We start from the raw sequence: 14047 nt of genomic DNA on the forward strand, positions 1-14047 counted from the left end.
TAACATAAAAAAAAAAAACTTGGAACACTTTCATCCCTCTGGACCCAGATATTTTATTGGAATAATCAGGGTATTATTTTTGTAGATTTTTTTTGCAGTATAGATGTTCATTTGAGGAATTATTTTTGTTCATTACATTGTTTCATAGAAATGATCATTTAGAAAGGATCTTGAGGTTGTAGCACTCACTGCCATTTCTCATTTATGATATCATGCCCATACCTTACTTCTACAGTCTTAAGGTTGGCTGGAGTACAGAATGGGTATGCAGAGATTCATGATATGCTTTCCGCTTAACAATGTCTTTCTACTGTCTTCATAAATATTTGCCCCAAAGCAAAATTCTTAGGTCATTTTTTTTTACCCTCAAAATTAAAAATCCTTCAATAGAAATGTTCCTCCCTTCTGGCATTTAGTGTTGGAGAAGAGAAATCTATGATGTTGCTATTGATTTTATTTTCTGTGGCTAACTTTTCCTAACTTGAATGCTTATAGAATTTGTCCAATATTCTTGAAATTCAGAAATACCATGAGATTGTGTCTATGTGTGTCTCTATATTAATTTTCCCAGTACTTGGTAGATTCTTTACACAACTAAAGTTATATGTCTTTTTAGCTTAGGAAAATTGGCTTTAAATCTCTTTGCTAATTGTTTCTCCTTTTTTATTACATTCTAGGCTCATGTTATCTTTCGTGTAATTAGAGCAAGATTATTAAACTTATTATTTTTGCTCATCTACTTCATTAATTTGTCCTTTTCCTCTAAATTCTAGGGAACTATCTTGAGCTAATCCATCAAATCTTTATTTTAGATTCATCTTTAAAGTACCAAATCCGCTGTTCATTGCCATCTATGTGTTGTTTTTGGTACTTTAGCAATTGTTTATCTTGCATAATAGCAATTTTCCCCAGTATCATTTTTTTGCCCAAAGGATGAAAAATGCTATCAAATATCCTTAACATGAATCAAGAGATTTGATAAATGAATATGTGTTCTCATTCCTCAGAAGGGTCCCTTTTTGATTTTTGAATCTCTATATCTATCTATCTAGTGACTATTCTTCATCAGCTTGTTTTTATAATTTGCAGATATAAAATTCTGTCCTATTATATTATTTAGGCATCTGTCTATATATTACAGTCCCCATTAAGGAGAAGGAAGGAAACACTTTCTTTAGTTTCATTTGTTAGTGGACCAAGGAAAGTATCATCATCAGGTCCTAAAATAGAGGAATGCAGATACTATGAAGGCAGGAGAACCAACTGCTAAACGAACTGTTGCTTCTGGTAAGCTAGAGTTACGTTTTTAGTGGGTAGCAACCTGACTTTTCCCCCACTGACGGCTCTCTAACCAGATACCTCTTCTAGCCCCTCCTGCTTTGGATTTTCAGATAGCTGTCTAAATTGAGAACTGTACTTCCAGAAGGATTAAAAAGTTTTTACCAGATTATTGGGGAAAGTCTGTCTGTTCTTGAGCTGTTTCCCCCACTTAGTGGTTATTCTCCCAGCCCTATAGGTACTGCCCCTTTCCCTACATGAATTCAATTGCTCTAGCTGGTCCACCCCTCTCTGTTGTATTCCACTAATCTTCCATACCAAGAGCAAATGCTATCTAGTCAGTTGCTTCAACCCTAGGGTAAATAATGGAATTCCCAAAGACCCTTATTTGCCCCTATCTGAATATTTCTCCCTTGATGCTTGCCTCCCCAGCCCTTTCTTCTCTAAGATAGGATGTTCTTGTACACTGTCTTATGAAAATCTGGTCATTTACATTCCAGTGTAAACCCACTGTTGTCTGCTTTGAATTGTTACCTGTTTATTAGTGATCAGAACGGTCTCCAATCTAATCCCATCTGTAATTTGCCATTTAGAAAGTTCCCAGAATGTCTGAATTGTCCATGGAAACCTAAAAATAACATCATTATAGCACTTCCCTCCTTGATGTTTATTTCCTTAAAAACAATCACCATGTGCCATGATTTTGCCAAACAAAAAAATAATTGTAGATGTCCTAGAAAATATGTTGCTGAAATATTGGCAAATATTTATGTAGAACAAATATTAATATTTAGATTGAATTCCTTGAGCGCTAAACTGAGGAGAACAGCTCATTAACTACTGATTGGAATGAGGAGAAAAATTCTCCCTTCACCCCTCTCTCTAATTATGGTGTGTGTGTGTGTGTGTGTGTGTGTGTGTGTGTGTGTGTGTGTGTGTGTGTGTGAAATACTGCTACTTGAGTTATAGAGCTTCACTTTAAATTCTTTCTCTCTAGCAAGATATCTTCTATTTAGCCATCCAGATCCTCTATCCCTATTATCTACTCCTCTCTTTGCCCTGAAACTGCATGGATTATGCCAACAGAATTCTATTTCTCCTGCTTTCCTTCTGAGTTCTACCGATGGGAAATGCAAGCAGGAGACTGGAGGAAGGGAGAAGCGTGAAATCAGAGTATTCATTTCTCCAGTTCATGAAACCACCTGGGTTGACTATCCCATGACAGTTGGTTTCTGATTCTCTCAGTGATCTTCTTTACACCAAGCATTCTCAGACATCTTCCTCCGCAGGTTCATTTAAGACTAGGGTTCGAGACAGTTTATCTCATATTGGCCCTGAGTTCCTGCACTCACTTTATAATAAGTCCTTTGTAAATATACCCTCCTTGAATTTTCCTATTTTGAATGTGCTACCAATTTCCTATTAAGACTGACACACATACCCTGTTCATCACTGTAGGTCTCTGAAATGCATGTAGTCAAGGTTATTCCTTTGGCTTATTGGGGATGGGGCTGTTACAGTTTACTGAACCAAGTTTGTCCTTCCTCCAGAACGTCATCATTGCCCCATTGGGAGTTTTCTTCCCATAGGATAAAATATAGTTCTACTGTTTACCCTGTTTTCCAGCATGGAATGCATTTGTTTGTTTGTTTAGAAATAATTCCAGTTGTTTTAGTGGGATTTTAGGAAGGATGGAAGGTAAAAGTAGAAAATAAAAAGTGAAGATTCATTGGGGCGCCTGGGTGGCTCAGTCGTTAAGCGTCTGTCTTCTGCTCCAGTCATGATCCCGGGGTCCTGGGATCGAGCCCCACATTGGGCTCTCTGCTCAGCGGGGAGCCTGTTTCTCCCTCTCCCTCTGCCCCTGCTTGTGTTCCCTCTCTCGCTGTGTCTCTCTCTGTCAAATAAATAAATAAAATCTTTAAAAAAAAAAAGTGAGGCTTTAAATCGCTGTATTAAAACATAGCATCTTTTATCCTACCTATAAAGATTTTTAAGAAAGAAAATTTTGTTTCCTCTCATCCATATACTGACTATTCTAAAACTACATTTAACCTAAAATAAATTATTTGAGTTGAAAGTTAAAGCTAGCTTTTGTTTGTGGTTTTATAGCGCACTTGAAATTTTTAAAAAATGTTAATGTGAAAATATGAAAAATAAAATGTTCTTTACCTTAAAATATTAATTTCAGGAACAAAACTGTATTTCAATTTTCACTAAACGTCTAACAATAAAACATTTATATAGGGATGTTTTGTCTTCATACAACTTATGATACTATGAGAAACAAAAAACAATTAAAATCAATAAAAAGATAAAATTCTATTTCCATATTGTGTAGCCTCTGTATTCCTCTATTAGCAGTGGACAAAAATGCTGATCATCAAATACTCCTGGATCTTCTAGGGACTAGGCCTCTGGGACACTATAATCTTAGGAGTTGTTTCTGAGTGATATTTCTTTCTGATCTCATCTATTTCACCATCATCAAGTATAAATGAAGCCAGCACTGGAATTTGAGAAAAATAGTTCTTAGCCAGGATATGTTTGTGTTTGATCTTGTGAATAAACAAGGGTTCATATCCCTGAAAAGAAAAGAAAATCAGATTCTATTAAATGTCACAGATATATTTTGCCAAGCAAAAAAAATAAAAACACTTTCATATCTTGGTGCCTTTACTTATCTGTTCTCTCAGCCCAGAGAACACTGCTTCCTACTTTGTCTATCATCTTTCAGGGCTCGGCTCCTATGAGGCTCTAATCTTGAGGCCTTTCCTGACTCTCCCTCTGACCTCTGAGTCCAAACTAATCCCTCCTTCCTCTTACTTGCAAGTACTATTATGTATTTTAATTGTAATATTTAGTTCATTCTGCCCTCAATTTTACTATCTGCTTGAGAGTCTCTCCGTTATAAGAAATACTCCTTGAAGGTTCAAACTGGGTGTTTTTAATATGTGTCTCTCAACACCACCCAAATTCAATTATTTTTGAATGAATGATTTTGTCACCTTGGTTCACTCTTTAAATCTACTTCAACACTGATACAATTACCAACTTTTGACTGACTTATTTTTTCTAAAATTGGTACTTATCTCCCGATCTCCAGGGTCCAAAACAAAGATCACAATGGTATTCTGACAGTATAAACCTCTCTGCTCCCCTTTACCACCTTAGATTCCCACCGCATGAGTCCATTTTCTGTCTTCTAAATAGAAAATAACCTTTCTGTCTTTATCAAGCCTCTGTACCTTTCCACTTTAATTCTTAATTAATGTTTAGGCTTCTTGTCTCTCCACAGCTAGCATAGAACTTTGAACTTTTTCTGTTATGTAGCAATCCACCGTATAAGACCATCTGTCTTCTAATAAGAGTGGCAGACTACTTGCTGCCAACCCAATATCCACTCTCTATTCCACTGGTATTTAGAGGCCTGATTTTGTGTTTTGTGATGTGCTCAGCTTTCCTAGCCTTTATTCTAGCGAGGGATGGGCATATGACAAGTTTCAGGCCATTATACATACATGTATATAGAGAACAGAAGCCATTGGACAAAGCTTACAAGAAAGCTTTTTAAGAGAATGCAGGAGATGATGTAGCTATTTTATCCCTAAGAGTCCACAAGCATGAGAATGAAAGTCAAATGTTAAATACAGCTGAAGAAAAAGTTAGAGGGCCTGGGTTTCTGAGAGCATTGTGGAGCCACCATCTGGACCCCAGACTGCCAACCTCTGGACTTCTTGCTTGATGGACACTAACTTCACATTTGATTAAGTCATTATCAATTGCTTAGTCTATTATTTGCAACCAAACTTGAATACAACTGAAACAATGAAGAATTGTGTTCATTACACGTCCTTGTTTTTCTCCAAGCACATAGCACAGTATGAAGAAAGCACATTCAAAAGAAAATTCTGGGTGAATTAATAAATACCATCTATTTCCTTTATTAATCTTATCGACCCTTCTCTTCAACCAAATCACAAATACAATTTGTACCTCCTCTTAAAATTTGTCTTCTAAAAGTAAGACATCCCTCACTAAAGATCCTTCCATTGTGTCAAAACAAAGGTAAAGAAAGCCTGGAGAAAAGGAGCCAAAGCACACAATATTCTGGCAGAGAGTATTGTGTAGGAGTATACTGGGCTTGTTTTTAAGTTTCCTCTCTACAGACACATATAACAGGGCAAAATACTCATCCTTTGCACTAATCTGTGTTCTACCACTTCTTAGTCCTTACTTCATTAAGAAAACTAACACATTTCTATTACACAACATTAAATTACATGTGTACAGAACTTTATAAGTTTTAAAGCACCTTTATAGAACAAAAATGTAATCATTAAAGGTAAGATAAGCATAGTATGGTACATACAAGCAAAGGAACAATAAGCGACTTTTAAAGAATAATATGGAAAGATATCCAATATATATTATCCCCTTTTCATATTATCTCCTTTTTACATATGAGAAAACTAGGGCACTGAGACATCAGCAAATTTGCTCAACTTCTCTCAGCTCCTGAGTGACAGAGCCAGAATTCAACTAGGGCTGCTCTGATCCTCTGTATTGATTGCATGTTTTTAGCTAAACTTTATAAAAATTTATGATGCAAAGAAGGCAGGTCTTAATGTCCTATAGATTGATTTTAGTGACAGAAATTGGGGAAATACTGGGTCAGTTCTCCTGGCTTTAAATCCACTGTTGTTCCTACTTTGACCAGTGTGCACACCACAAGAAACTGCTCTGCCTCATTTACGTTCAGAGAACAGAAGTCTTTTTCCAGGCTTTTCCTATAACTTGTGTTATGATTGCAGGGAGCCAAGATTATTTTAAATTTTGAGCATTTTTTTACTTACTGAGAAAGCAAATATCTCTGTGCATTAAGGAAATTCTAGAAATGCTTTAACTTGTGGCAAGATATAAACTATTCTTTAACGAGGCTGAATATTAATACTTAACAGATTAATCTAGGCCAAAACCATAAAAAGGCAATTGTTTTTTTTAGTTTGTCTGGTTGAGAACCTTAGCTCTATTTATAGAAATTCAGTAAGATCAGTATTCTGAAATTAGAAATGCAAGTGAATAGAACATTTAATTTGGTACTGCAGTAATTTGATTGAATACACAAAGGGAGTGTGTGGATTAATTGAAACAGTAGAATATCAGCTTTGGGAATGAACTTCAATCCCACTATGGGTCCTAGATGAAATAATATTGTAGTGTTGGCTATGCCTCCAGTGATTAAATATTTATGAAGCAGTTTAGTTTACTAAATATAATATTTAACACAGTTTCAGTTTCATGCTGCTCTTTCTTTCAATCCCTAGAGTGAAATTTTTCTTAGCCTCGCTTCTACTAGAAAATTATTCAAAAAAGCTAAAAATTTAACTAGTTTCTCCTCTTTATACCTTCTCCCTCCCCAATAAAAACACAAGCAGGGAATAGCACCATTCAAAATAACTAAATTTGAAGTCATTTCTTTATTTTCTCTTAACTGACATTTTGCACGAAATTAATAGTTTAGAAATTTAATCAACAGAAGGCAGAGAATCAGTATCAGCTGTTGGAATCCTAAGCTTGCTCAGTGTAAGTGAAGCTCTCTGATGAACTCAATTCTGCTCATCAAAATGTTTTACAGATTGCACCTTGTAAGTTACTAAAATTAAATGGTATTGAATTTTTACAGTGCTTTCCCCACTCCTAGTCACTTGGGAGAAAATGAAAAATGGAGCCTCAGAACCATATCCCATCCGTATGATTTCCATTTAGAGCACAAGATTATGAGAAAAATTTGAGAATTTAGTGTGCTTTTTAGGCAGACTCATTATGGTTAATCAAAGAAGGGCAGATTCTAGGTTATATAATATCTATCTGGTATTTCATTTATTCATTCAACAAATACTTACTAAACCCCTAGTCTGTGACAGGCACTGGTGTAGTTTATTAAGAGATATAGACATGAATAAGCTAAATAAAATCCCTGCCTTCATGGAATTTACCATGGAATGACATGCTCGAGCTTGCTATTATTAGCAGAGAGGGGAATCAAGTTTAGATACTGGTAAGATGTTTAGATCTCCTATCTTGTCCTTTTCTGTGCCTTAGCTTTCTTTTAATTTTAATCTCAGCCATACGTACCATCCACACATTTTGTTACTGTTATTCATTCTCTGTTCCTTAATCCAATGGAAGTATGTAAATTATTCATGGAATGTAGTAAAAGGCAGTCAAGTTATCCTCTAATATTTTCAATGATTAAATTAATTCCTCAAATGAAGTTCTACTTTCTTACCTCTTCAATACTTGTTAGCTTGAGATGAGCAACACCTTCATCTTTGGTAAGAAGAATGCAGTTCCAGGGGGACCATTCCAAGGACTTATCCCACCTGACCATGACCAGATCGTTGAGATCCTTCCAGGCACTGAGTACTGACTGTGAGGCCCAGATGTTCTCTACCAGGTACTGAATATCTTGTAGCTGCATGTCGAAACAAGTTTGAAAAATCATGTTTTCTTCTAAACATAACACTTCTTTAAGATTATTCTATTACTTGAGGAAATAATCATATTGAGTATATTTTTAAAAGAGAAACATGACTCATGAAGTTTTTAATGCTTCTTATAGCTTATTTTTTGCCAAATCTCTGCTCACTCGGCCCAAGCTACATTATCAGTTTCACAGTCATGACTGCATCTTTCACCCAGAGAAAGCTGCATGTATCCCTTCTAGTATGCTAATTTTACCTGACATGTAAATGGTATTCAGTACTTTTCAAAATGTATTTGCCACTATCCTTATCCTTACCCTAACCCTTATCCTCAGGGTTATTGTAGGTCATTTTTTTTTCCACTTTACGAATGAAGAAACTGAGATTGATAAAGATTAAGCAATTTGCTTAGTGTTATTAAAAAGACTGTTGTTTTAATGAAAAAAGAAGGAAAATGGGGGAAATGAAGTAATGGTTTAAAAACTTTTTTTAAATCCGAGGGGGAGACGAACCATGAGAGACTGTGGACTCTGAGAAACAAACTGAGGGTTCTAGAGGGGAGGGGGGTAGGGGGATGGGTTAGCCTGGTGATGGGTATTAAAGAGGGCACGTTCTGCGTGGAGCACTGGGTGTTATACGCAAACAATGGATCATGGAACACTACATCAAAAACTAATGATGTAATGTATGGGGACTAACATAACATAATAAAATTTAAAAAAACTTTTTTTTTAAATCTAAGCTATAGTAGCTAAAATTCTTGAAATTTTTTTTTTTTTAAGATTTTATTTATTTGACAGAGAGAGACACAGTGAGAGAGAGAACACAAGCAGGGGAAGTGGGAGAGGGAGAAGCAGACTCCCCACTGAGCAGGGAGCCCGATGCGGGGCTCGATCCCAGGACCCTGGGACCATGACCGGAGCTGAAGGCAGATGCTTAATGACTGAGCCACCCAGGTGCCCCTTGAAATGGTATTTTATCACGAGGTCTGTATAGACTTAAAATTGCCAGAGGGGCAAACTTCACAAAGTATAAGCATAAACAAAGGAACTATTATTTAAAAAGGTTTCTGTGGGAAAGAGAAATCTTTTCTGTAAAATCAGTGAAGAAATTTCATCCATGATTGGCAACCCTTACTGATCATACCTGCATCAGGAAAGCAATTTTGGAATCATCTTCATAATCAGCTTCTGAATAGTAGAGCCGCTGCAGTAAACATTTGTACTTCAAAAATGATTCTCGTTGTCGAGTCTCATTGTCAAGGTTAATACAGCGACGACACCGGTATATGCGGTGTAAGGTGGATGAGACGGCAAACTCTGTGGAAGGCAAATAGAGCTGGCAACCGTGGCAAAAGTAAATCTTCTTATAAAACTTCAATGGGTCTTGAGGGACCTAAATAGTAAAAAACAAAAAAAGTTACAAAAGTCAGGCTAAATACTAATCAACAGAAGCACTGAGGGCTAACTTATCTTAGAATGAGATAAAAAGTTGGTTAATTTTTAAAGTCCTATTTCCCTTAACTTCCTATTCTACACAAAATTTAAATTTCAAGCAGTATTCATTTGTCCTGCCAAATTGTTAAGGAATCTGTATTATTTTTAAAAAGAATTTAGATTTTTGGTGTCATACTATATTAATCTTACAGGCTAGATTGACATATAAGTAAAAGCCCACTAAACTAAGTGTTTTTCTCATTTCATTTATCTTAACACTAAATTTGGATTGACTCAAAGATCGATATTCAAAACTTGAAACTGCATCATACAGTAGTTCTATTTTTAATTTTTTGAGGAACTTCCATACTGTTTTCTGTAATGGCTGTATCAATTTAAATTTCAGAGAACAGAACACAAGGGTTCCCTTTTCTCCCTATCTTTGCCACCACTTGTTATTTCCTGTCTTTTTGATACGAGCCATTCTGACAGGTAGAAGAGGATATCTCATTGTGGTTTTGATTTGCATTTCCCAATGATTAGTGACATGAAGCACTTTTTCATGTACATGTTGGCCATTTGTATGTCTTCTTTGAGAAAATGTCTATTGAGGTCTTTTGCCCATTTTTAAATTGGGTTAAAATTATTTTGCTATTGAGTTGTAGAAGTTCCTCTTTTTTTTTGGATATTAACTCAAATGGTTTGCAAATATTTTTTCCCATTCTGTAGGTTGCCTTTTCTTTTGTTGATTGTTTCCTCTCTGTGCAGAAGGTTTTCAGTTTGACACATCCCATTTGTCTATTTTTACTTCTGTCACCTTTGCTTTTGTTATCATGACCAAAAAATCATTGCTAAGGTCAATGTCAACAAGATTTTCCCTATATTTCCTTTTAATAGTATTATAGTTTCAGGTCTTATATTTAAATCTTTAACCTATTTTGAGTTGATTTTTGTATGTGGTGTGAGATAAAGGTTGATTTTTTTGCATGTGGCTATCCAGTTTTGTCAACATCCTTTAGTAAAGAAACTATCCTTTCCTCACTGTACATTCCTAGCTCCTTTGAGGGTTTGTTTCTGGGCTTTCTATTTTGTGGCACTGATCTATGTGTCTGTTTTTGTGGCGGTACCATACTGTTTGAACTATATAGCTTTGGAACATAGTTTGAAATCAGGAAGCATGATGCCTCCAGCTTTGTTCTTTCTCGAGATTGCTTTGGCTATATGGGATCTTTTGTGGTTCCATACAAATTTTAGGATTTTTTTTCTATTTCTGTGAAAAATGCCATTGGAATTTTGATAGGGACTGCATGAACTCTATAGATCACTTTGGGTAGTGTGAACATTTTAACAATTCTTTTTTTTTTTAAAGATTTTATTTATTTATTTGAGAGAGAATGAGAGATAGAGAGCACGAGAGGGAAGAGGGTCAGAGGGAGAAGCAGACTCCCTGCTGAGCAGGGAGCCCAATGCGGGACTTGATCCTGGGACTCCAGGATCATGACCTGAGCTGAAGGCAGTCGCTTAACCAACTGAGCCACCCAGGAGCCCAACAATATTAATTCTTTGAAAAAGATTTCTTAAGTACAAAATAAATGCCAAAAGCATGATCCATTTTAAAAATGGATAAATCCAACCTCATTGAAATAAAAAACATCTGCTCTGTTAAAGATACTGTTAAGAGAATGAGAAGACAAGCTGCAGACTGAGGGAAAATATTTACAAACCATGTATCTTACAAAGGACTTATATATAAAATATATAAGGAATTCTCAAAACTCAGTAATGAGAAAATAAACAACTCAATTTTAAGAAGGGGGGTTAGTGGCAAATGATATGTGCAGATACTTCAACAAAAAGTTATATGGATGGTAAAAAAAGATGCATGAAAAGATGCTTAATATTATATTCATTATAATACATATATAATAAATAATATATATAATATATAATATATGTAATATATATAATATATTATATTAATATATAATATATATAATATATATTCATTAGGAAATCACAGATTAAAATATAATGGAATACTACTATACATTTATTAGAATTCCAAAAGTAAAATAGAGACTGGCAATACCAGCTGCTGACAAGGATGCAGAACTATTGGAACTCTCACATTACAGTTGGGGATGAAACAGATAAAACTGGCTTAGGTATAACCAAATAGTCAATTTTACCAAAGGTAAATTTAAAAACTGAATAAAATGGTAAATTATGTGAATGTGTAGAATATTAAAATCTATTACTGCAAACGTATAAAAGCTGAGTTAAGTATATAGAGGACTAGAAGGTAGCTTGGGCAAATAAAACACTAATTTGAATAAGAAATAATATAATGGACAATTTTTCTCTTGGAGTTTTGTTATATATTATATATATATTTTTAAGATTTTAAGTAATCTCTACACCCAATGTGGAGCTCGAACTTACAACCCTGAGATCAAGAGTTGCATGTTCTACAGGCTGAGCCAGCCGGGCACCACTGACGTTTTGTTATATTCTCTTGCAATACAATTAAATTTTAAAAATCCATCAAAGCGGCACCTGGGTGACTCAGTCAGTTGAGCATCCAACTCTTGGTTTCTGCTCAGGTCATGATCTAAGGGTCTTAAGATTGAGCCCCACATCAAGCTCTGGGCTCAGTGGGGAGTCTGCTTGGGATTCTCTCTCTCCCTCTCCCTCTACTTCTCCCTCTGCTTGCACATGCTCTCTCTCTAAAAATAAATAAATAAATCTTTAAGAAATAAAAAAATAGGGCACCTGGGTGGCTCAGTTGGTTAAGCGACAGCCTTCGGCTCAGGTCATGATCCTGGAGTCCTGGGATCGAGTCCCGCATCGGGCTCCCTGCTCAGCGAGGAGCCTGCTTCTCCCTCTGGCCCTCCCCCCTCTCATGTGCTCTCTCTCTCTCTCTCTCTCATTCTCACTCTCTCAAAATAAATAAATCTTAAAAAAAAGAAATAATAAAAATAAAATAAAGATCCATTAAAAAAGAAAATAAAACAATTAATTTTATTTTTCTAAAAGGTTTGACCAAATATTGAGATTTTATATCAAAAAAGCAAAATAGATATTTAGCTGGCTTCTTAATAAATTATAACTTCAAATATAATCACTAGAATAAAACACTATTTAGAATTCTTTAGTAAACCACTCCCTTCTAAACTTTACTAAAAGTGTTTTAAATAGTTTTGGACAGTAAGAAGGCAATAAGATACTTTTCTTGGCTCTAGACAGCAAAATCCTCATAGAAGCCTAAGCCTGTTGGAGCTGGAAAAGGTAGTTTAATTCAAATTCACGTACATTTGAAGTTCTCTCAGGGTATCTACACAGATCTGTTCAGTAATAACTATGACTAAGCATTAAGTCTTATAAGGAAACACAAACAAGGCACATGTAAAATCTCAGAAATGAAGCCTCATGAAGGAGGGGACCCATGAATTAAATGTCAGAAAATGAACAAGAGTTAGCTGAGTGGAGTAGGGGACAACATTCCAGGTGGAAGTAACAGTATGTTCAAAAGCATGACAGGGTGAGAGGTCAGGATTGCACAGTGCAATATTCAGTTTAGTTCAGAGAGGAAGGAAGAATTCAAACTTAAAAATACAGACACAGAAGAAGTTAAATGACTAAGTTTAATTTATTGACATAAAAAAAACAATCATTCAAAAGAGATTTCACCAACAAGATGGTCTTCCACATGGACCCCAAGTAAAGCATTAAAGCAAAATTTGAATGTACTTCAATTTACTATAGCATATCTCAGAATTCTGAGAAAGGAATACAGGAAAAAAAGTAGAGTACCTTAAGATGTCTTGCAACTTCTGGATTAAATAGAGGTGTTTTGATGTAATGAAAAAAGAGTGTTGCAATTCTTTTTCTGAGTCCTTCAAGATTATGATGTTTGACTCCTCTCATCATAAGGTCCACCTCTCTGTCAATCAGTTCTAGAATTTCCTGAGTCAGTTTACATTCATGTTCCTATACAAAACAAACATATTCAGTATAGGATTTTTAAAGTCACTAATTTAATTTTCAAAATTACCACCAAATAAACTGAAAACTATATTCCAAAAGAAAGAAATTCCAAAAGAAACTGGTAGGAATGTACCAACAACTAATCTGGAAAAAATCTTGACATTATCTAGGAGAGCTCCAGATATGCGTAATCTACAATCCACCAATTCCACTCTTTAGAGTGCTTTAGAGAAATGTGCATATAGACTCATTGATTACAAAAGTTCAAAATTAGAAACAACCAAATATCCACAAATAAATTGATGACATAAATAAGTGATGGCTTATTCATACAGTACATATAATGATAGAATATCAAATGTATGGAAATGAGTAAACTACAGCTATATACAATAACAAGCTTAAATCTTACAAATTAATGTTGTTGAGCAAAAGCAGCAAGGCACAAGATAATACTGTATCATTCCGTTTAAATAAAATCCAAAAATAAGCAACACTAAACCATATTATTCAAAGACATATGTATATAGATATAAGTATATATATAGAGAGAGAGATACATGCATACACATAGGTAGCAAAACTATAAAGAAAATCAAGGAAATGACTGCTATGAAAGTCAATATTCTAGGGGACGAGAGGGTGAACTGGGATTACAAAGAGAAAGGGGGATACTCGGAATGTTGGCAATGTCCTGTTCCGGGGTCAGAGATAGGTTACATGGTTGGTGACTTCATATTCGTTTAATTGTGTGTGTGTGTGTGTGTGTGTGTGTGTGTGTGTGTGTATAAAATACATTTTTTCTGCAAATTTGTATAATTCACAATAATTTTTTAATAAAGTCACAGAAATGAGTGTGGT

General features: G+C 35.2%; 1 protein-coding gene across 1 annotated transcript in view; it reads right to left on the minus strand.

Annotated features, from left to right (window-relative positions):
* Positions 1-3568: 3568 nt before the first annotated feature.
* IQUB (IQ motif and ubiquitin domain containing) overlaps positions 3569-14047 on the minus strand; it is a 53838-nt gene continuing 43359 nt past the window's right edge. Inside the window, exons 10-13 of the mRNA XM_028104918.2 lie at positions 13013-13189; positions 8910-9158; positions 7568-7753; positions 3569-3860 (exon numbers count right to left, since the gene is read on the minus strand). Of these exons, the coding sequence (XP_027960719.2) occupies positions 3678-3860; positions 7568-7753; positions 8910-9158; positions 13013-13189 (795 nt within the window). The 3' untranslated portion in view covers positions 3569-3677. The remainder of the gene's footprint in view (positions 3861-7567; positions 7754-8909; positions 9159-13012; positions 13190-14047) is intronic.

The sequence above is a fragment of the Eumetopias jubatus genome, unplaced genomic scaffold (genome assembly GCF_037043125.1).
Source record: "Eumetopias jubatus isolate StellerSeaLion01/CBP00866 unplaced genomic scaffold, mEumJub1_p1.0 scaffold_14, whole genome shotgun sequence".
Classification (NCBI taxonomy): domain Eukaryota; kingdom Metazoa; phylum Chordata; class Mammalia; order Carnivora; family Otariidae; genus Eumetopias; species Eumetopias jubatus.